Genomic DNA, 23729 nt, shown 5'->3' with positions numbered 1-23729 from the left:
TTAGTTTTTGACTTCTTTTGCAAGGATGGGATGAGACTAAATGACAGTTACAGACAATATTCTCTTTTTAAGATTGTCTTCAGACAGAAGGGTCAAAGATTGAAAATATACACATAACTTTAAACGATCCCTCTCCATCCTCCCCAGACAAAAGTCACCTCATGCCTGGCTGCCACACATCAAATAGCTCTAATTAAACTGCTCTCGTTAAAAGGAAAGGGAGGAGGAGCTCAGGCTAGCAGCTTCTCCTGAGTAGGGAAACAATTACATATTTAATAAAAGTACAACTTTATTTCTCTCCTGGCTGCCATGGATTGTTTAAAAAAGAAGGATTCATTGTATATATAAGCTAGATCTCACCTTTACTACAACAATGGAGAAGTTATTGATATAACCAAGTTTAAGGAAAGTTAATCATCAGGGTGGTGCTAACTTACTCACTCCCTAGGGCTAAACACTCCTTCTTGCCAAGAGGAATGATATAAGCGCCTAGAACCCTTTGTAGAAACAAGTCTTTGATTCACACTTATTATTAGTCACTAATGTTGGGTGAATGCCTGTGTAAGACAAGGAGGTTTCTATAAGACTAAGACACACATCTCCATAAGAAGTCATTTTTCAATACAAATTTGATTTTTGCCTTTGTAAAGGCAGCTTTAGCGAGTTACCCATTTGTGCATATTTTCAAATTCAATTCAGAAGAATTCTGCAAATTTATATATTTTTAGTTTGAGCAACATATTCAGTCTCTTCCTTTACTCAAATTACCAAAAAGTTCTTTGTATTACGTTAGCCTAAAAACTTAAGAAACACACTTGGAAAATTCACAGAGCTTAAAATTTTCCCCCAAAATTATATATGTTATATAAACTAATTATTTGATAGTTTAATGAAATGGCTTCTTTTATTACTGCTGTCTGCTGCATTAAAGCAAAATGATAGAAAATATTAATCTAAAGAAGAAAGTTAAATGTTTTACAGTTTCCTGAGGTCTGGTTTAATTTCCATATGCCTTCGAACAATGTTCTAAGACAATTCTGCTACACCTTCTGGACCGGGAAAATACATGATCTTGGATTCAGTTATTAATAGATTTATAACAGAAAAGACATTATCCTATTATAAGATTCTTCTTAAAGGACAACCTTTAAAGTTGGATTACTTCTTTAACTAATACAGGAAGCAAGATAAGGAGTGGCCTTTTGAAATTTACAGTTTAAATAGTCAGCCCCATGCAACAGCTGACAATACTGGGTCCTAGGAGGAGAAGATCTGTGAATACAGAAGCAGATTTCACAGGCTACATTTTTTTCCTTTATTTGGGCCATCATGTGGAAGACAGATTATTTTCCAAAATGATTAAGTACTCTCATCAATTAGCCAGCTAGGGTATCAATCCTGAAGGAAAAATGTAATAAATTCTTCTTCTGTAAGTGCCAGCTGTCAAAAACTGTCAGTTAGTCAAAGCTTTTTAATGTTCCAATCAAACCATAAAATGAGTGGAAAGTCACTGTATAAAACCCATTAAGCTGTGTTACTAAATGTCCAATGTTACATAAAAACTATAAATAACTTTGTACTTTTAGGGCTTTTTTTTTTTTTTCAATTTGCTTTTCTTAAAATAATAATGATGTTCGGCTTCAGTTAATAAGGTAATTTTGGAGCTGCCTTAGCGAGTTTAATCCACATACTCTTTCTGTGTGGAATAAAGAAGGCAAGCAATAATCAAATCAGAATTATAAGCATTCCTTGGAGTATCTGTCGCTAACAATTTTAAAAATTAAGAGAAGAGCATCAAAGACAGTAAAGGCTGAAAAAACTAATCATTAGGCTTAATAATCTTACAAATTGACATAACTTTGGGGACTAAAATGCTGTTTCTGGGAAGGACATCTAGTCTTTTTCAAATATTTGCAAAGGAATTCATACTCTGGCTAAAGGAATATCACTTACTACTGGCTTAAAAATTAACAAGGCAGTAGCCAACACTGAACAAATACATTTACCTCAGTGTTCAAAAACTGATTATTGAGTTAATAAGGGTTTGCTTCCACACAGTGAACATAGCCTTTCCTCTTTTAGTACATCGTTGATCTAACAGTTGATCTACGGGCACAAATGAGAATGCTGGTAACGGATATTTGACCAAATAAGTAGCTAAATAGTAAGCTGAGGACCAGATTCAAACCACTTAATAACATTGAAATGCTTCTTTTTTTCTTAAGATATGTTAAAAGAACTTTGTTTCTATACTTTCCTGGTAAGTTCTTCCATACTCTAATGGATCCCATCTCTTCCAGTAATAGATCATAGAATTATGAATAATTTCCATGCTAATAAGATTCTCTGATTACCAAGAAAGACACTTTCTAACAAAAATCAAGAGTAGAACACATGTGGGAACAAAGACACCCAAAGCCATTAATCCAGTTTGTATACTTTGCACAGGGTAGAAACAACTTTCTTCATTAAAATGTTTTTGTTTTGTTTCCTCCAGGATAGCTAAAAAGAAAGAACCCAAGATGGACATGCCAACAATTTGAAATTTGGGTTTTCAAATCTAAAAGAAATTTTGAAAAGTAAATTGAAACTGAAATGAAGTAAAGGGTGGCATATGAATTTAGTATCTTTCTTTAAGGGAAAACCAAAAAAATCTTCAAATACCTTGTCCAGATGAAGCAGAGACTTGAGGCACTTCGACAATTTTTTATATTTAAAATAATAGTCCCCCAAACCTCAATACTATATTAGACTTTTGGTGAAAATAAGTAATAATCCTTAAATTTAACACAGTACTATAACATGAATACTTACTTAAAAAAGAATAAAAATTTACACTATATAAGTTTTAAATAAATAGCCATGATATGTGCACCAAGTTTTATTTGCCTTTAAACAATACAAATAGAACAAATATGTTATTCAAAATAATAAACCTTCTTGAATTTTACAGAAGAAAAAGAAACTGAAGTGAAACTGTAGGAATTGCTGAACTTCAGATAAATGTTTCTTCAAAACAAGAGATATTAATTCCTAAAAGATTCCTCTAAAGTTAAAAAAAGATTAAGAAAAACATTAAGCCACTGGGTTATTATGTTAAAAAAAACCCTACATGTTTCTTAATGGACATATGTTTACATTTACAGATAGTAAACTCAGTCTCCTGTCTCATAAAACACAGAAGATACCACTATGTCTAAACTAAGCAAAAAAATAAAAGCCTCTTTGTCGTATTAAAAAACTTTAAAACCTAAATCTACCTTAACATTATTTTCCAAGAAAACTTAATAGGGAATGGCCAATCTGAAAGCAAAATGTTATACAAATCATTTTCAAGAAAGGGAATACACCATGGGATTATGCTTATAGCTAGCAGTATCAGCTAAAACCCCAAACAATGACACATGAACTCAGAGTATCAGCCGGTCCTCTCCTCCCTCCTGAATTACCTGACCAATGGAAGTTTGGCTTTGTTGTTTCAGAAAGCACTGTTTCTTACATTCCATCAACTGTTCAAAATCACGCCACATTTTCACTTGTTTCATATTTGGACCATGACTTTCTCGTACAGCTTTTTGTTTTTCCCGGAGTTTCTATTGTTAAAAAAAAATCAAGAATAATTAAATCTCATATAGGGATTTACTTCTATTGTTCTAATCAGAAGAATATGGTATGCTTTGTACATCTGATGAATAATAGCTAAGCCAGGTTCTCCTATGATAGATGAAAACGAAGATGATAAAAGTTAACTAAATTTATGATAGACCTAGGACAACCTGAAATTAAAAAGAACAGAAAAATGTAAAAGAAAGGAAGGGGGAAAAAATAAAGGGAATCTGGAAAGTGGAGCAGTAACATAGTATATAAAAATATGCAGATTTTGGAAGTCAGAAGACTTGAGTTCCAACTCTGGCTCTGTCACTAGCTGCAAGGAAGACAATTTCTCTGGACTGCAGTTTTCTCAATTGTTAATTAAGGCTAATAATAGGGGTAACTATAAAAGTATCTGCTTTATAAGATTATTTTTTCCATATGACAATAGATATGGAAAAAATTATAAACTACCATGTGTTATACATGTTATTATTATTAAATACTGTATTCTTTCCTGAATCAGTATGCTCTAAGGGTATGCTCTATACCCAAATAAATCAAATTGTATGTAAATATTCCTCAGGGAGAAGGTCTAGTGATATTCTAAAAAGGCCCAAATCCTTATCAGAATTGTTTACTACCAGCCTATATAGTTCCACCTGCCAAAATTGTTCTACTTACTGTCTCTAAAATTATAAATACGAATAAGAAAAATTTTCAATACATTGCAAAACTATCCTTTGGTTCTGTATTATGGCAAATTGAGGAGAGTGAGGGAGGCACAAAGTCAGAGACAATGAGAGGAAAGAAAAGAAGGAAGGAAAGAAGAGAAAAACAGAGATGATAGTACACACATAAGGAAACAGTGCGACAGAAATACATACACTGACACAGAGTGTGAGAAATCACAAAGAAGGGCAGAAAAACAAGCAAAGACACAGAAACAGATTACACAGGAACATCTCCATCTTTTCCTCTTTTAGTATACACGGTTGATCTAACAGGTGACCTAAGCACACAAGTGAAAAGGCTGGTCATTGGTACTTGCCCAAGTAAGAGGCTAAACTAAACTGAAGCCAGGTTCAAAACGCTTACTAAAGACTGCCCTCTCCACCTATGGTTAATGAAAAGCAAAGTTAACAGCACATAGCAACAGGAAACAAAACAGAATTAAGAAAATATAATTTAAACATAACCAGCAAATTTTTGACACAATGCCTGGCATGTAAATACATCTATTTAAGTCTATGTTACAAATAAAGTATCTTACAACAAATATTTTTATCCTCATAAACTAAAACAAAAGTAGTAAGTCAGATCAAGAGTTTTAAGAGTACTAAGAGTACTTTAAGATTAAGGTACTACTTAACTGTAACTTTTCTTACATTATTGGAATAATTTCCTTGTCAAAATCCTAACAACCTATAAAAGTTATTTAAAGAGCCAAAGATAGGATGTGGGGACTGTCTGTATCAGAAATATTATGTTACTGTCACTTATTACAGATTTATTTTGTGGATAGTTGCAATGTACAAAAAATACTTGTCACACATTTCATTGTTCTTAAAAGGAAGAGGTGGTACAGGAGGAGGAAAGTTACAACTTTCAGTACAATATTCCATCTTGGTAAGGCAAATTCTAGTATATGATAATGTGAATTGTAGCACTATAGCCTGGTCTAATTTCAGAAGCTCAGTTGTCATGAGGAGGTCTGTGGATGTCCAGTCTTTGCTGGTTTGGAAGGCATACGCTATTGTCAGTTTCAAAGCCTGGGTATGTTCTGTGTTTGCCTTGAAAATTTAGATTCACTCTAGGAATGAGAGGATCAAGAAGCTTTGCTTCTTAAATGATACAGCCTGACAATCTGGGCATGAACTAATAATCAGTGGCTCATTTTGCTGGAACATGCTTGATGTCAGACTGCTGCTACTGCTTTCCCCCAAAATCCTGCAGTAAAACACGACACTGGAAGGGGAAAGAATAATCTTTAATCATATTTAGCAATTAAGTATGGGTCTTTGAAAGGATTCAAGGTTTGACAAATACTTCTCTACACAAAGCATCCATCCAGATACTTTTCAAAACAAATGAAATAGAGGAATATTTTCATATAAAAAATGTATATTACTTAACTTATGAAATACCTGGATGAAAGTTAATTACTGACAATCATACTAAATCCTAAAGCCCTCAAAATCTCTGGTTAAAATACTGTACAAATGAATGTATAACTTGATTTAAATACATATGTTTGAATATGAAAATTATTTTTTCCTTTTGAGTATGGCATGTCATTTCATAAATGGAATAAGGTGTACAGAACTCAATTTCTCTGATGAAATGGAAGAATCAGCTTTAATGTTTCTTTTTATTTTTTACTTAGATTAATATGATGGACATTTATTCACAATTCATACAAAAAGAACAGATGAACACTTTTTTTTTTTTTGTGTGGTACATGGGACTCTCACTGTTGTGGCCTCTCCCATTGCAGAGCACAGGCTCCGGACACACAGGCTCAGCAGCCATGGCTCACGGGCCTAGCCGCTCCACGGCATGTGGGATCTTCCCGGACCGGGGCACGAACCCGTGTCCCCTGCATTGGCAGGCAGACTCTCAACCACTGCGCCACCAGGGAAGCCCGTGCCTTCACTTTTATAAAACTAAATTCCTAAGGAAGAGTCTTCATCTTTGAAAGGGAATAAGAAAGTTCCAATTTCCTCTATAACCTTAAAAAAAATGACAATGGCATAACCATGTACTGAAAGCCTGAACAGACACATTAAAAAAAAAATACATTCTTGGGACTTCCCTGGTGGTGCAGTGGTTAAGAACCCCCCTGCCAATGCAGGGGACACAAGTTCGATCCCTGGTCCGGGAAGCTCCCACATGCCACGGAGCAACTAAGCCCGTGCGCCACAACTACTGAGCCCATGTGCCACAACTACTGAGCCCACGTGCTGCAACTACTGAAACCTGTGTGCCTAGAGCCCATGCTCTGCAACAAGAGAAGCCACAGCAATGAGAAGCCCATGCCCCTGCTCGCTACAACTAGAGAAAGCCTGCGTGCAGCAACGAAGACCCAACGCAGCCAAAAAAAAAAATGCATTCTTACCTTTCCAAGGTTTTCCTGTTCAGCAATACTTTTGGTATACTGTTCCCTGGGGAGTAAACATAATGATTTAGTTTACATTTACTTCAATCGATTTGATCATACAACTAAATTATAAATTAACATATCTATCTAAATATATTAGACAATACAGTTTATAGAGTACTAGAGTCAGAATGAAACCCATTATCAAACACTACCTTTTCCAATCTTTAGTCAGTTCATCTAATAAACAGTAATATAAGGAAAAAACCAAGGCAAAATATCATGTAAGAAGTTAAGTACTATTTCCAGTTAATCTACACTTAAATCAATGGCAATCCATTTGCTTAAATTACACTTTTTTTTTTTTTTTTTTTTTTTTTCTTTTTGCGGTATGCGGGCCTCTCACTGTTGTGGCCTCCTCCGTTGCGGAGCACAGGCTCCGGATGCGCAGGCCCAACGGCCATGGCTCACGGGCCCAGCCGCTCCGCGGCATATGGGATCCTCCCAGACCGGGGCACGAACCCGTATCCCCTGCATCGGCAGGCGGACTCTCAACCACTGCGCCACCAGGGAGGCCCAAATTACACTTTTTTTAAAAGAGGTTTGCAGAAGAGAGAAAGGATACACATTTTTAAAAAACATTAAATGGCATCTAACCCAGCAATCCAACTTCTAGGAAGTCATCCTACAGAAAAACTCTCATAAGTTAATAAAGATGAAAGCAAAGACTATTACTTCACCATTGCTTATAGTAGTGAAAATCTGCAACCAACTAAATGTTGATAGATGGGGAAATGTTTAAATAAATTATGGTACATCCGTTCAAAGGAATAATACAGAGTTGTAAAAAAAGAATGAGGTAGATCTATAAATACTAAAGTGGAAAAAATTCTAGATAAATTATTAAGAAAAAAACTGTATATGTAGTTTATTTATGTATACACACATATACAGACATATTAGCAAAAGCATGGGAAAAGAATATGGGATAATATACAACAAAATATTAACAGTAGACATTTATGAGGTATGGCAGCGTGGACAACATTCAATTTTTGTGTGCTATACTTGATAATGGTTACTTTTTGTTTTTATAAGTATTTTTTTTGTAAGCTAAAAAAGTTACAAATTTTTAATGTAAAAATAGAAACACAAATAACATCATATTATATTTTTAAACAAAGGTATAATTATATTTTAATATTATATAAGACAAAAAGTGAGATTTAAAGTGTTAAGGACAAAGACTGAAGGATGAGGACACGGGATCCAAGGACAAAGGAACCAATGACAAGAAGATAAGAGACTTCAGACCTCAAATTTGTATGGAAAAAGACTATATTTCTGTGTAAAGCTACACAGTAGTACTTAAGAAGAAATTAAACAACACAAAATTGGGAATCTAAGAAATCACAAACCACAAACTCTAGCAGCTTAAGTGAAGAAAGGTTTGCATTTATGTAAAAAGGGAGGTAAACATGATTAGAACAGAGAGAATGGCAATCAAAAGTACCTGAAGTCCTTACAGAGCTGAAGTGAAGGTAGAATTTGTGCACAGGAATAAGAGTGGAAGGGAACAGACACAATCTTTTTTTTTTTTTTTTTTTTTTTTTTGCGGTACGCGGGCCTCTCACTGTTGTGGCCTCTCCCGTTGTGGAGCACAGGCTCCGGACACGCAGACTCAGTGGCCATGGCTCACGGGCCTAGCCGCTCCGCGGCATGTGGGATCCTCCCAGACCGGGGCATGAACCCGTGTCCCCCACATCGGCAGGTGGACTCCCAACCATTGCGCCACCAGGGAAGCCCAATAGACACAATCTTGATGAACCTTCATTTTGCCCTTAAAATTTATGAGACACTAAGTCAAAATTGTTTACCTTTCTAGCTCTCCAATGAAAAAAAGCTGGGAGGAATTAAATGACATATCCCTCAAGAAGAATGTATGGTTATAATTAAGAGAGCTTTAAATAACTCATTTATTACCCTAGGCCTGAGGAATGTCCAAACTGTTTTAGAATTTCCATTTATATTTTATCAAGAAATCAACAGGCACATGCTCTTTCCCCATAACACTAATATGTAATTTTAATTTATTCAATGAACTTATTCAAGAAATAATGACAGAGCACCTGTTATGTACCAAGCATGCCCTGGGATTTCAAAAAGAAAACAGGACAGACAGGGTCCTTGCCTTCTAGGAATTCATACTATATCATTTCTAAAATACTGCTGCTTACATTATATTTAACTTGAGCCTCTGTGGTGTATATTATTCTCCTTATTTTATAGATGAGGAATGATTTGTCCAAGGTCACAAAACTAGGAACTGGAAAAATCAGGTTAGAAACAATTTTATGGTCTCTCTCTAGTACTTTGATATATAATATGCTGCCTCTTTAAATAATATTAAAATTTGCAGATGGTCTTTCAAAACCAAACTAATTTCTTATACCTTTGGCCTTACCAGGAAGTACCATAAAAGTAGAAAATGAAATAACATTAAAAATACTGTGTCTACAATAGTAATAATATTTTAAACATGTATCAGTGAGTTTAGAGTATAATTAACTCCATTTTATTCTTAACATTCTTATGTACTACTCTAGTCAGGGTGCAGTATTTTTCTTTTGGAAAACTGAGGAATGGTAAAGGTTTACAATGATTTTTAAAATGATGAAGAGGAATATCTAGCGAGAAAACTGATAAGAAAACCAATAGTTCAGGAGCTATATTTCCTTTTTTACTATTTATATTGATCACTCTGGAAGAAAAGAAACAATTTCTAAAACTTTTACTTTTCAAGAACAAAATTAACTTCTCACATTTGTGAAATATTAGCATTGACTATATAGATTTAATGTGCAAAGTTTACATTCAGTGAAAGAATTTGAATAAGTACATTCAGTATGTTTTTTTTAATGTAGACTTACTATTTTTTAAAAATATTTATTTATTTATTTAGCTGTGTTGGGTCTTAGTTGTGGCATTTGGGATCTTTCGTTGAGGTGTGCGGACTCTCTAGTTGTGGCGCGCGGGCTCCAGAGCTCACAGACTTCAGTACATGCAGCACGCGGGCTCTCTAGTTGTGGCACGTGGGCTCCGGAGTGCGCAGGCTCAGTAGTTGCAGCATGTGGGCTTAGTTGCTCCGCAGCATGTGGGATCTTAGTTCCCTGACCAGGGATCAAACCTGTGTCCCCCTGCATTGCAGGGGGATTCTTAACCACTGGACCACCAGGGAAGTCCCTGTATGTTTAGTATGTTAGACTATTACAAAATAATATCCTATATATAGGATATTTTTGGTCTGTCCTGCATTATATAAAAAAATTTAGACTTTGCAAAACATTCTATTTCTTAGATTCCTTTTTGTAATATTAATGTATATGCCACTAAAAATCTCAACTGCAGTCTAGAATAAATGTGAATCCTACACTTCATTTGAGTTCTTACCGAATGGTAAAAGCAAAACATTTGAATTATGATAAGGGGCAAAGAAAGCTTATCTTGTTCATTACTGCATTTTATCAAAGCTAGCAATTCAACTATAAACGTATTTTTTAAGACAGCATTTGATTTATTACAATATACTGCAAGCTAGGATTACAAAAAGAAAAAATCACCATATAAGGACTAGTAGTATTTATACACCCTTCTTTGTTTTAAAGGTTGACACACTGCAATCACACACTTTCTAGCTGAAATGCAGTCACTCACACTGCACAATGAGCAGGCCAACAACCAGAGTCCACGCCGTGTAGGACTTGAAAAAATAGACCAACCTTAGTGTTTTTAAAAAAGCAATTATGAAATTATACGTATTCCTGAAGAGGGGGTAATGGGGATTAAATGCTTAATGGTTGTGATGAAAAAGGTGATGAAAAAGTTTTGGTAATATATAGTGGTTATGGTTGCATAGTATTTTTAATGTAATCAATGCAAAACTTTTAATTATACACTTAAAAATGGCAAATTTTATGTTATTTATCTTTTGCCACAATAAAAAAGTAAGCAAGCAAGCAAGAAAAATTATATGTATTCTTACTTAGTCAGCAGGGCTGGACTATCCAGAAGATGTTTAACAAGATTTAATACTAAATAATATCTTACTATATGCTTATTTAAGTACTGTGACTTTGTATAATTCCACCTTATTTATAAAACTTCTATAGATTAAAACATTAAGTAACTCAATATAAAAACAACAAAATTACTTGCCTAATTGCCTTTCTTTTTTCTTGTTGATCAGAAGAGACATATGCCTTCATTTCATCAGTAGCACGACAAAGTTGTACTTCTAGGTTCTAAGTGGAAAGACTAAGCTTTAGGTTAAGTCCTCGATACAGAAAAATCTCAGAAAAGTTTTTGATCCACTTTCTTTGTCTTACCTTAATCATACAATTTGTATAATGGTATCTACTTTCGTCTTGAAGACATTCTTCACGGAGTCCTCTGACTTCCTAATGCATATAATTTTAAATGGGCAACATTATCAAAAGAATAATCAGATACAGAAAGGATGACTAAATTTACAACAAAAGAAATACCATCAGAGTATTTCCTCTTCTGCAACCAAAACTTTATTATAATAGACTAGGTTGTAATCTTTTCTAGAGACCACTCATATCACTCTACAACCTATAAGTTTAGTTATTTATTAAGTACCTACTGTGTGCTCAGCTCTGTGCTAGGTGCTGGGGACAGAGGAGTGAACAAGACAGGTCCCTGCTCTCATTCAAGTAGAGGAAACAGACATAAACAAGGAAACATGTAATGAAGGTAGTTTCAGATGGGAAAAAGTGCTATGAAGAAAATTCTGCAGTAGAATGTGATAGGGTGACTGAGTGGGCAATGTTAGGTGATCAGAGAAGACCTCTAGGAGGATGTGACATTTAGGGTGAGACCTATCTTTAGCTGCTCTATGGAGAATAAACCTTAGGAAGGCAAGCGTGGAAGGGGAGAGTAGGTAGGAGGTTACAGTGCGAGTCTAGGGGGCCTGGGCTCTGGCAGTAGGGGTGCAGATGGAGAATTTAGTATGTACACATCAAGTTTGAAGAAATAAAAATCTCTGCAGCTTAGGAGACAGACTCAGGGGATGAGGGTAAAGATTTGGGAATCTTTTGACATTGGTAGTGAAAATATGCATATACAGGCAGTTTCTGCTAAGTTGTTAAAATAAAAACTGTCTTCTTACCTGTTCTAATTTGGACCGATTGCTTTCAAGGCCTGCTGCACAGCTATCATACTGGGATTTCTTTTCATCACACTCCTGGGTTAATTCCTAGTATGAAAAGGGTAATTAATTGAATAAGTAAAAAACAAAGGCCTAAAATGTGGCTCTGAAACAATACATGCCCTTGTCAGTCTTGTAACTTAACTCTAAGCTTCTTGGCATACTTAGGAGTTATTTATACAACAATCAGACATTTGAGAATTATGACAGATGAAGGTGCTGATAAAAACAATAGCTGCCATGTATTGAGCTGTGTGCCAGGCTCTCTGTTAGAAGCTGGAGATAAAACAGTGAGCAAAACAGCCAACAATCCTTCCCCTCAAGTAATGCTCAGACAAGTAAACAGGCTGAGTGCTATGATGGATGAATGCAAGGTGTTAAAGGAGCACATGGGACGCTCACTGGACCTAACCCAGGCTTGGGGATCAGTGCAGACAGCCTCCTGGAGAAATTGATACCTACGCTGAGGTACGAAGGATTAGTAAGAATAGTTAGAAGGGACAAGAGGAGGAGAATGTTCATAAATAAAGGAACACTATGTATGAAGTCTTGGACTTGGAACTAGAGAGAAGAAGGACAATTTAGGACATATAAGTAGTTTATTATACTGGAGCATGTCTGGGAAGTGTGAGAAGAGGCTGAAGACTTTGGCAGAGGCCTGATCAGAACTTTGTAAACCATGTTAAGGGTGTTTGAGCTTTACCTTTAACAATAACTAAGTCTCAAAACAACCTCTTGAGGTAGGTATTAATATCTCCACATCGTGCAAGGACAAGTATCTTCCAAAAGATTGTGTTGCTGGAAAGACGTGTTAGAATTTGAATTCAGGCTGTTTGAGTAGTTTCACACTTTATTCTAACATAATAGTTTGAAACTGATAATCTGAAAATCTTCTTCTACTGACACCTGGAAATGCTAAAAGTATCAACAAATGCTTGATAAGGCAGGGCAAACATCCTTTCAGATCCAGAGCTAACTGAGCTCTCAAGGAAGTGAAAGGAATTACCAGGACTAGAAACAAAGGATGACAGCCTACAGCTACACTTGGTGAAGGAGCTGGGAGTCAGTCTCGATAACAGAATGGTTATAATGTCCAGGCAGGGCAAAAGGCCTGGAAACCTGAGAATAAAGGGTTAACACCAGGCCTGGACTGATTCAGGCCACCCTGGGAATGACCTTGGTTTCACACAGCACAGTTTCCTTGGGAACTGGAGAGTTAACATAAATGGGTAATATTGTGTGGTGCTTCTGCTGTGTGGGACTGCATCTGGTTTGGGGTGACTAGCACAGTATAAAAGATGGGTGGGAAAAAGGAGCCATGCCTTTTGTGAATCAAAGTGACCTACAGACATCTAAGGCTCTCATGGTTGACAGTCACGTACATCCCAAGTGGGAGAAGGGGCAACAGAGGCTGTGTACTTGGGTACCTGCTGGGTCTGTCAATGAGATGAAGATACTATAGTATATGAAAGCCTTTTTTTGTTTGTGAGTTTGATGGCCAAACTGATCAGTAAATGCAGCTATGCTACTTCAGAGGAGGATGGAAAAAAGGAGTCTGTCCTCAGGCAGGTTTGGGATTTGGATTTACCCTACCTACGTGGTCTAAGAACTCCCAAGCTGAGACATTAACTCAAAATTAGCTCCAAGCTTGTGATATTCCTAAAACACCTGGCAGAACAACAGCGAAACCACTCTGGAGGGACACACCCTCCATCTTAGCTGCCAGGACTCAAGAGACAAAACCCTACTAAAGATAAACTCACAATCCAAAAGTATAAATATATAAGGAACAATCAATCCATTATGAGTGAGAATCAGAAGATATAAAACACACAGCAGGACTATACCTCCAGGAACTTCGAATACGAGAAGAAAGTCTATTAAATAAATATGATTAAAATAATTAAAGTTATAAAGGAGGAACTGAAAATAAAAGACTAAAAAAGGCACAGTGAGTAAAAATAGACAAAAATGAAAAAAAAAGTCACTGAAATTAAAAACTAAGTAGGTGACATAAACATAAGATTGGCTCAGGAGAAAAAGAATGAACTAGAAAACAGAGCTGAAGAAATTACCCAAAATTCATCACAGAGAGAGACAAAGAGATGAAAATATGAAAATGAGGTTAAACAACAGGGAACAGAATAAATACATCTAACATATATCTAACAGGAGTTGCTGAAGAACAGACTAGAAAGACCAGGGGAGAGAATATTTGAAGATATCATGTAGAATTTTTCCAGAATTAATGGGAGACAAAAAAGCACAGATTCCAGCAGAGCAGATAAAACTAAATCTATACTTAGATCATGGCAGTGAAACTGGACAACACCAAAGACACAGATAAAAATATTAAAACCATCTACAGATTTAAGGCAATCCCTATCAAAATACCAATGTTACTTTTCACACAACTAGAACAAATAATTTAAAAACTTGTATGGAAACACAAAAGACCCTGAATAGCCAAAACAATCTTCAGAAAGTAGAATAGAGCTGGAGGTATCATACTCCCTGACTTCAGAATATACTACAAAACTATGGTAATCAAAGCAGTATGGTACTGGCAACAAAAACAGACACATAGATCAATGGAACAGAACAGAGAGCCCAGAAATAAACCCACACACTTATGGCCAACTAATCTATGACAAAGGAGACAAGAATATACAATTGAGAAAAGACAGTCTCTGCAATAAGTGGTGATGGGAAAACTGGACAGCTAAGTGTAAAGGAATGAAATTGGAACATTTCCTCACACCATGTACAAAAATAAACTCAAAATGGAAAAGGGAACCCTCTTGCACTGTTGGCGGGTATGTAAATTGATACAGCCACTATGGAGAACAGTATGGAGGTTCCTTAAAAAACTAAAAATAGAACTACCATATGACCCAGCAATCCCACTACTGGGCATATACCCTGAGAAAACAATAATTCAAAAACAGTCATGTACCACAATGTTCACTGCAGCACTATTTACAATAGCCAGGACGTGGAAGCAACTTAACTGTCCATCGACAGATGAATGGATAAAGAAGATGTGACACATATATATAATGGAATATTACTCAGCCATAAAAAGAAATGAAATTGAGTTATTTGTAATGGACCTAGATGTCTGTCATACAGAGTGAAGTAAGTCAGAAAGAGAAAAACAAATACCGTATGCTAACACATATATACGGAATCTGAAAAAAAAACCCAAAAAGGTTGTGAAGAACCTAGGGGCAGGACAGGAATAAAGACGCAGATGTAGGGAATGGACTTGAGGACATGGGGAGGGGGAAGGGTAAGCTGGGACGAAGTGAGAGAGTAGCATGGACATATATACACGACCAAATGTAAAATAGATAACTAGTGGGAAGCAGCCACATAGCACAGGGAGATCAGCTCGGTGCTTTGTGACCACCTAGAGGGGTGGGATAGGGAGGGTGGGAGGGAGGAGAAATGGGGATATACATATATGTATAGCTGATTTAATTTGTTATACGGCAGAAACTAACACACCGTTGTAAAGCAATTTTACTCCAATAAAGATGTTAAAACAAAAAAAAACTAATAAAAATAAACTCAAAATGGATTAAAAACCTAAATGTAAAAAACCATAAAACTCCCAGAAGAAAACATAGGCAGAACACTCTTTGACCTAAATCACAGCCATATTTTTTGGGTCTGTCTCCTAAAACAAAGGAAACAAAAGCAAAAATAAACCAATGGGACCTAATTAAACTTAAAAACTTTTGCATAGCAGAGGAAACCATGGACAAAACGGAAGATAACCTACTGAATGGCAGAAAACATTTACAAATGATATCATTAATAAGAGGTTAATATCCAAAATATATAAACAGCTCATATAACTCAAAAAAAAAACAGTTAAAAAACGGGCAGAAGACCTGAAAAGACATTTTTCCAAAGAAAATATACAGATGGCCAACAGGAACATGAAAACATGCTCAATATCATTAATCATCAGCAAAATACAAGTCAAACCCTCAGTGAGATATCACCTCACACCTGTCAGAATGGCTATTATCAAAAAAGACCACAAATAACAAATATTGGTAAGGATGTGGAGAAAAGGGAACCTTTGTACATTTTTGATGAGAATGTAAATTGGTGCAGCCACTGTGGAAAACAGTATGGAGGTTCCTCAAAAAAACTAAAAATAGAACTACCATATAATCCAGGAACTCCACTCCTGAGTATATATCCAAAGAAAATGAAAACATTAATTTGAAAAGATATATGCATCCCAATGTTCATAGCAGCATTATTTACAATAGCCAAGACACGGAAGCAACCTAAGTGTCGATCAAGAGATGAATGGAGGGCTTCCCTGGTGGCGCAGTGGTTGAGAGACCGCCTGCCAATGCAGGGGACACAGGTTCGTGCCCCGGTCCGGGAAGATCCCACATGCTGTGGAGCAGCTGGGCCCGTGAGCCATGGCCGCTGAGCCTGTGCGTCCGGAGCCTGTGCCCCGCAACGGGAGAGGCCACAACAGTGAGAGGCCCGCGTACCGCAAAAAAAAAAAAAAAAAAAAAAAAAAAGAGATGAATGGAAAAAGAAGATGTGGTGTGTGTGTGTGTGTGTGTATATATATATATATATATATATATATATATACACATATATATATAGGTGTGTATATATATATATATATATATATATATATATATATATACACAATGGAATACTACTCAGCCATTAAAAAGAATGAAATTTTGCCATTTACAACAACGTGGATGAACTTGGAGGGTACTATGCTGAGTGAAATAAGTCAGAAAGAGAAAGACAAATACTGTATGATATTACTTTTCTGTGGAATCTAAATAATAAAACAAACTAGTGACTATAAAAAAAATTAAAACTAAATATAGGGAAGACATTACCTAAAAAGAAATGAGAATTAAACCGATAGCAGATCCCTCAACACAACAAGAGAAAGCAGAAAGCAATGAAAATAATTTTTTTTTCTGACCAAGTCACTATTTAAGAAGAAAAACAAAGATGGTTTACTTTTGGCAATGATTCTTTACTGAGAGAACTACTAAAAGAAAAAATAATAAAACAAGGAAATTTCATTTCAGGAGGAAGGAAACTGAATCCAGAAGTAAGGAATAAAGTACATGAAGCAATGGTGAGAACTGCTAAATATGTGGGTAAATCTAAACAGGAAATGACTGTATGAAGTAGTAATTATAACAGTAATGACCAACATGACAACCACTTTTAGAAATGAAGAAATAAAATGGAAATAAAATACCACAGGATAACAACACATGTGTAAGGCAGGAGAGGGTGTTAAATTATTCTGAGGTTCCTGTATTGTTCAGGAGATTAATAATTGTTCAGCTGATTAACTTTAGGCAGGAAAAATATGTTAAAAATTTAAGAGTAAACAATATCAGAATAGACGAAGATAGAAAAGGAAATAAAGGGAAAAAAGAATATAAAGAAAACAGGATTGGTGCAACAGAGGGCAGAAAGAGGAAAAGAAACATAGAAAGCACAGTACATAGGATGTACAAAATAGAAATAAATTCCAATGTGTCAATAAGAGTAAATGTAAATGGGACTAAACTCACCAATTAAAAGACAGATTCTCACACTGTAAAGCAACTATACTCAAATAAAAATTTTCTTTAAAAAAGATTCTCAAACTGGATGTAAGAAACTATATCCACACAAAATCCAACTATATGCTATTTATGAGACTTACATAGGACAAAAATAAGGACATAGAAAGCTGAAAGTGAACAAATAAAAAGACATACCAAGCAACACTAATCGTAAGAAAGCTGCCACACTTACGTTAATAGCAGACAAAATAAGGCTCCTAGACAAAAAGCACTGCAAGGAATAAAGAGTCATAAAATAATGAGAAAATGAATAATTTTAAGTGTTTTTTTTAAAAACTAGGAATCTTTAAATTGTGGTAAAATACACACAAAATTTACCATTTTAACCATTTTTAAGGCTACAGTTCAGCTGTATTAAAAACATTCACATTATTGTGCAACCAATCTCCAGAACTCTTTTCACCTTGCAAAACTGAAACTCTATATTCATTACACCACAAGTCCCCATTCACCAGGAAGTTTTGAACAACACATTTAAGAAGCTTGATCTGACAAACACATGGAGAACCCAGCACTCAACAACTGGAAAATACATTCTTTTCCGGATCAAGTCACTAAAAAAATTATGTTGGCCTCAGCTCTCTCCATGGCCACACTTAACTCTCAAAGACTGTGGAGCTACACTTTAAAAATCCTCAAGGAAAGGAAGCATGATGTAAGGGTTTTTATGCTCTATCAGGCAGTTGTTGAAATATTTAAGGCAACAAACTCTAGATTTGCAAGAACTCATCAGGTAATATTGCTCTACTAAGCTTTGAGGACTCTACTAGAAAACAAATGAGAGACAATAAAAAGTAGGAAAATGGACAGTGAGAGCAGTGTTAATGAGCACTGAATCTGACAAGTACAGGTATAATACTAAAGACAAAAGTGGGAACTAGGATAATAGAACAGAACATAAATGTTATATGCCCTGACAATGTAGACACGATACCATAAAACCTGCAGGGAGGGGAACGGGAAAAGAAGGTGGAAGGTAGAATGAATAAACCAGCTCCCTCAATTTTTAATTGCTGGGGATGGATGGGGGAATGTCAAAAGATATCATTTAAACCTGATGAATCAAGTCATAGTATAAGCATATTACAAGTATAAAGGCAAACAGTAAGAAAGACAATACAAATGACCAAAATCAGGTGCTAAAGCAGAGGGAAGGAGAAGTTAGAGGAAAAATACCAATTTCATCACTAGTCATAGTGGGGATTAATACATATTATCAACAGAAATGGATGATTAATGGTGGCATTACAGATATAACCAGTAGAGCAAAACCAGAGCCAGAAAATATGAGAGAGAGAGACACAGACACAGAGATGAACAGAGGAATTTATTTATTTATTAAATTTTTTTTTTTTTTTTTGCTGTATGCGGGCCTCTCACTGTTGTGGCCTCTCCCGTTGTGGAGCACAGGCTCCGGATGCACAAGCTCAGTGGCCATGCCTCACGGGCCCAGCCGCTCTGCGGCATGTGGGATCTTCCCGGACCGGGGCATGAACCCATGTCCCCTGCATCGGCAGGTGGACTCTCAACCACTGCGCCACCAGGGAAGCCCGAGGAATTTATTTTTATAGGCTTTAAAGTCAGAAGCAAAACATAAAATGCACAAAGACCAAATATGTCTGCATACCAATAAATATGAATTGGCTAAACTTATTTATTAAAATAAACCTTTCAGATTATGTCACAACACAAAACACAGTTCAAGATCTATTTAGAGACACACCTAAAACAAGGTAAATTTTTAAAAGCTGAAAGCAAAAGATGGGCAAAAGTATAGCAGGCAAATGCAAACAAAAGGAAGCAAACATTAATATCAGTCAGAGTTGACTTCTGGCACCCCGCCAAAAAAAAAGCCTTTGTTTTTTTTTAGAGAGTAGAACAAAGGTGTGGAGATCAAACTTCAGGTAGCCAATAAATAATTATCCATTCATGAATTTTCAGAAAATTTCTGGAAAATATATAAGGAACTGTTATCAGTTATTATTTCCAGGGAGTATGCTAGGGGTGGGGTGTAGAGAGAGGAATAATTTCTATTCTTTCCCTTAACCAATTCCTTACAGTTTGAATTCTGGCCAAGAGCATGGTTTTACTTCTATAAGAAAAAGCAATCAACAAGAAATATTTCAGTGAAATCAATAATTACCACATTGTATATATACTCCAAAACAAGTATTTTAGCTTTTTCCCATATATTAGCAATTATATGTATTATGTCATTTAATTACATATAATTTATGGAATGGCATCTAAAAAAACAAACATGAAGATTTTCAAGACGCCATCTAATTCTAAATAATTATAAAAGATTTAGATAAATATAAGTTGTGATTTTCAAAGTCTTGAGATTTTTAAACAATTTTCAAAGTTATGAATATTCAAATGTATAACAAAATGCAAATAAAAAGAATGGAAATGTACTAACACTTCACTATAAAATTTCCTAAACATGATAATACATCTGTGTAGGTTTTTTTTTTTTTTTGCAGTACACGGGCCTCCCACTGTTGTGGCCTCTCCCGTAGCAGAGCACAGGCTCCGGACGCGCAGGCTCAGTGGCCATGGCTCACGGGCCTAGCCGCTCCGCGGCATGTGGGATCTTCCCGGACCAGGGCACAAACCCGTGTCCCCTGCATCAGCAGGCGGACTCTCAACCACTGCGCCACCAGGGAAGCCCCATCTGTGTAGTTTTGAGTGTTAAATATACTTACACAAGTTAAAAATAAACACCATTCAAAGCAGAGAACAATTACAAATTTCAGTTAATATTCGGCAACAGCTTAAAGTCAATGAAGCAGCTTGTTTTTTCAGTATACTTTTTATTAGAAAAGTTTCTGGGTAAAAATAGAACTATAGGGACTTCCCTGGTGGTGCAGTGGTTAGGAATCTGCCTGCCAACGCAGGGACATGGGTTCGATCCCTGGTCCGGGAAGATCCCACGTGCCGCGGAGCAACTAAGCCCATGCACCACAACTACCGAGCCTGCGCTCTAGAGCCCGCAAGCCACAACTACTGAGCCCGCGCTCCACAACTACTGAAGCCCGCACGCCTAGAGCCTGTGCTCCCCAACAAGAGAAGCCACTGCAATGAGAAGCCCGTGCACCGCAATGAAGAGTAGCCCCCGCTCGGCGCAACGGGAGAAAGCCCGCGCACAGCAACGAAGACACAAAGCAGCCAAAAAAAACAAAACAAAAGAACTATACATGGATCTGGGAGATTAACACATGGAGCTAAGCAAAATGAGCATCAAGGACTCACCAACTGCACTGAATTCAAACATTTAAAAAAACTGAAAAGTTAATGAAAATGTGGACAAGTTCTGTACTCTCAGATTTTTTAAATTATGGTAAAATATACATAAAATTAAAATTATCACTTAAACCATTTTTAAGTGTACAGTTCAGTGGCATTAAGTACCTTCACACTGCTGTGCAACCATCACCACCATCCATCTCCAGAACTCTCTTCATCTTCTAAAACTGAAACTCAGTACCCATTACTTTTCAACATGGCAGAAGACAGAGATGAAAATGCTTAGAGGACCTAGGTGCCCCTTGACTTGATGAATGTGTTAAGAACTGGAGAGTTGTATTATTTGAGAATAGTAGTGAGACAGCTATATTTCTTTGTAATGGAAGAGGCAAGAAGTACTTGACATACAGAGAAATCTAGTTAAATCGTATAAAAATGAACTTCAGGTTCTGGTTACATTATTACAAGAAATGACTTTTTTTCTAATTTATTTATTTATTTTTAATTTATTTTTGGCTGTGTTGGGTCTTCGTTGCTGCGCACGGGCTTTCTCTAGCTGCAGTGAGCAGGGACTACTCTGTTCTCTGTTGTGGTGCGCAGGCTTCTCATTGCTGTGGCTTCTCTTGTTATGGAGCACGGGCTCTAGGTGTGTGGGCTTCAGTAGTTGTAGCACATGGGCTCAGTAGTTGTGACTCATGGGCTCTAAAGCACTGGCTCAGTAGTTGTGGTGCACAGGCTTAGTTGCTCTGTGGCATGTGGGAATCTCCCCGGACCAGGGCTTGAACCCCTGTCCCCTGCATTGGCAGGCAGATTCCTAATCACTGCACTACCAGGGAAGTTCCTATAATAAATGACTTTACAGAATTAAAGATCTGGTATATGATTTTACTTAGAAAACAATTGAAAAGCAATATAGTATTCCTTCCTTTAAAACCATTTTTAATAGTTATAATGATAAATACCTTTTTAAAAAGTCCTTATGTATTAGTCATTGCTGTTGCAAAGTACCTTATATGTGTTATTTAATTTTACAACCACCCTATTAAGAAGGGACTAGTTTACAGGTGAGGAAACTGAAGTTTATAGAGATGAAGTCATCTACCCAAGGTTATCTAGGGTCTACCTGATTCTCTAGCCCATGTTCTTAAATCATTCTATCTATATTGTCTCCCTATATTTAGCACAATTGGTAGCCTTTGCTTTTCACATGCTGACATTTAGGATAAAGCTTATCCTAAATCTATGTGACATATGCCCTAAATGGCCCAACACTGACAGATGGCACAGTTTAGTTTCATACATTAAATGGTTCTTTTATTGAACTAATAAATTATCAATATATTTCAAAACAATTAACAAGTGTGGAGCAGAATGGCACAGTAGAGAGGAAGAGGGCTTTGAACTCACAGAGACTGCAGTTTGAGTCCTTGTGCCAACACTTAAGTCATCTTAAACAAGTGACTTCTCAGCCTCAATTTCCTTATCTAAGAACAATCTGAAAATATTTTATAGTTGTGAATATTAAATGCATGAATGAGAAAGCATTAAGAGAACACTGTGAGGGCTCAATAATAATTATTTATATAATTCTGTAGAGGTCTGCTTCTAGCTCTAGAAGATTCTTGCCACTTATATTTATACTTGATTTTTAAAATACTTTAAAAAATGTTCTGTTAATGAATTCAACAAATATTTATTGAACAACTACGTTGTTCTAAACGTGGTTCTATAAACCAGACACTCACAACTCTGGTAGATATTACTGTAAGGACCTCAATAGCAAATTTTTTTAACTCCCAAAATAGAGAATTCCCTGGTGGTCCAGTGGTTAGGACTCCGTGCTTTCACTGCTGAGGGTCCACCCAGGGTCGGGGAGCTAAGATTCCACAAGCTGCGTGTTGTGGCAAAAAAAAAAAACCCCAAACACAAAAAACAAAAATAAACTCTAAGTACAGGAAGTAATTTCATTTGTATCATATAGTATTAAACCAAAACCCAAGAGGGTCTTTCCTGAAGTCTTCTCAGACTTCATCTAGTCTTACTCCATGTTCTTTTTGGTAACTGCATCTTCTCCTGAGCTGTGATCAAACATCACATCTAGGCAGATGATTACACACTTCAACTTGAGCCCCGATATCTTCTCCTGAACTCTTGCTGGATACTAACTTTGAAGTGTCTATAAGAAATTCATCATTTCTCCTCTTCTTCGCCCACTGCTACCACCAAAACTAGCTCTTCCTCATCCCTAATGTGTACTGTTAGTGGTTTCAAACCTCAAACTTATTTTGCTATCTCTTGTTCCCTTGTCCGTAATTAGTGTTCTTCCATATACCATTCAGATCTATTCCTTCTTGTCCATTCCTTCCACCAACACTAGTTTGGGACTTCATTCCCTCTAACTTAGGCTATCAAAAGGCACTTGATGTCACTTTTTTTTTTTTTTTTTTTTTTGCGGTACGCGGGCCTCTCACTGTTGTGGCCTCTCCCGTTGCAGAGCACAGGCTCCGGACGCACAGGCTCAGTGGCCATGGCTCACGGGCCCAGCCGCTCCGCGGCATGTGGGATCTTCCCGGACCGGGGCATGAACCCGTGTCCCCTGCATCGGCAGGCGGACTCTCAACCACTGCACCACCAGGGAAGCCCTTGATGTCACTTTTATTTGTTGAAAAGAATAATTATAAAGACTATGGCAAACAAGGGAAATATATTAACTGAATAGAACCATAAAGTAACTAAATGCAATGTATACTGCCATTCCAACCATGTAGAAAAAGTATAAAGAGGACAAGGATAAGATATAAAGATGAACACTGTTCAGCTGTTAATAAAAGGATAATGGGTGGTGTAGTAAAGATGTTAAGCAGCAGTCCCCAACCTTTTTGGCACCAGGGACCAGTTTCAAGGAAGACAATTT

General features: G+C 36.5%; 1 protein-coding gene across 6 annotated transcripts in view; it reads right to left on the bottom strand.

Annotated features, from left to right (window-relative positions):
• Window positions 1-2842: 2842 nt before the first annotated feature.
• The window catches only part of IFT81 (intraflagellar transport 81), a 200573-nt gene continuing 179686 nt past the window's right edge, over window positions 2843-23729 (bottom strand). For all 6 annotated transcript variants that reach the window (XM_082641357.1, XM_082641355.1, XM_082641359.1 and 3 more), the window contains 5 exons: window positions 11883-11969; window positions 11077-11148; window positions 10907-10992; window positions 6710-6755; window positions 2843-3593 (listed from right to left, as the gene is read on the bottom strand). In XM_082641357.1, coding sequence (XP_082497483.1) covers window positions 3411-3593; window positions 6710-6755; window positions 10907-10992; window positions 11077-11148; window positions 11883-11969 — 474 coding nt within the window. In that variant the 3' untranslated portion in view covers window positions 2843-3410. The remainder of the gene's footprint in view (window positions 3594-6709; window positions 6756-10906; window positions 10993-11076; window positions 11149-11882; window positions 11970-23729) is intronic.

Source organism: Mesoplodon mirus (genome assembly GCF_964341445.2).
Source record: "Mesoplodon mirus genome assembly, chromosome: 13".
Taxonomy (NCBI): Eukaryota; Metazoa; Chordata; class Mammalia; order Artiodactyla; family Ziphiidae; genus Mesoplodon; species Mesoplodon mirus.
The sequence above is the reverse complement of the archived record's forward strand: the minus strand, read 5'-3'. Positions and strand labels throughout refer to the sequence as shown.